Source organism: Nannospalax galili, unplaced genomic scaffold (assembly GCF_000622305.1).
Source record: "Nannospalax galili isolate Female #2095 unplaced genomic scaffold, S.galili_v1.0 scaffold917, whole genome shotgun sequence".
NCBI lineage: Eukaryota > Metazoa > Chordata > Mammalia > Rodentia > Spalacidae > Nannospalax > Nannospalax galili.
In genome coordinates, this window is record NW_008340972.1 from 2,622,877 (window position 1) to 2,623,925 (window position 1,049).

General features: G+C 48.4%; 1 protein-coding gene across 1 annotated transcript in view; it reads right to left on the reverse strand.

Moving 5' to 3' along the window:
- Positions 1–390: 390 nt before the first annotated feature.
- Positions 391–1,049, reverse strand: part of Etnk1 (ethanolamine kinase 1) — a gene marked incomplete in the record, with an annotated part of 46,564 nt that continues 45,905 nt past the window's right edge. The window contains 1 exon segment of the mRNA XM_008836234.3: positions 391–519. Coding sequence (XP_008834456.2) covers positions 447–519 — 73 coding nt within the window.

The following is a 1,049-nucleotide window of genomic DNA, read 5'->3' on the forward strand; positions in this document are numbered from 1 at the left end:
ACAATTTAATTCTAAGGTATATTCCCCTATAAAGAAATTACTTTACTTCCAATATCCAATTCAAAAGAGAGTACTACCAACAGACAGTGAGAGCCTTTCTCCCTCCTAAACGAGTATTTCTACAGGACATCCTAGGTTATCTACACAAGTCGGTGACTGGCATTTCAAGGTTAAGTGATTCATTTTACTTAAAATGAATCAAGACTTTTAAAAGGTTACACTGAACAACCAGTCTTTTCCTAAAATTAACCTTATTAACAAAACTTAAAAAAAAAAAATCTCTACAACACTCTCATTGCAACACTCAACAAACAGATGAGAGATGAAAGCAGTCAGTCAGGGAAATCTGTAATAAATAATTCTCATGTAACACAGACCGAATTACCATCCTTAAGAAAACATCCCCCAGCAGGGCTTGTCTCCTGGAGAGCGGCGAGGCCTCTTCTCTACTCCGGCACTTTCAGGGCGGTGACCTCGGGCTTCATTTTGAAGTACTGGTTAAAGCGAACGATCGCGTACCTGGCGAGGAAACAGAAACACTGGAGCTCAGAGCTGAACACGCCTTCCTGTGCTTCCTCACCCTGGGGATGGGTTTGCGGCTTGTCGCACCACCTACTGGACACTTCCAGAGCAGAGACCGCGGCAGCTTGGGCAGCTTCCTCCCGGGCACAGCCTGACATCCGACTGCAGAGAGCAGCTGCAGCGCCGTTCTGAAATGCTACTCCAAAGCCAGCTAGAGGAAATAGCACCGCACAACCAAAGCCAACTTACCCCAGGAAATCAAGCGAGGAAACAGAAACACTGGAGCTCAGAGCTGAACACCCGCCCTTCCTGTGCTTCCTCACCCTGGGGATGGATTTGCGGCTTGTCGCACCACCTACTGGACACTTCCAGAGCAGAGACCGCGGCAGCTTGGGCAGCTTCCTCCCGGGCACAGCCTGACATCCGACTGCAGAGAGCAGCTGCAGCGCCGTTCTGAAATGCTACTCCAAAGCCAGCTAGAGGAAATAGCACCGCACAACCAAAGCCAACTTACCCCAGGAAATCAA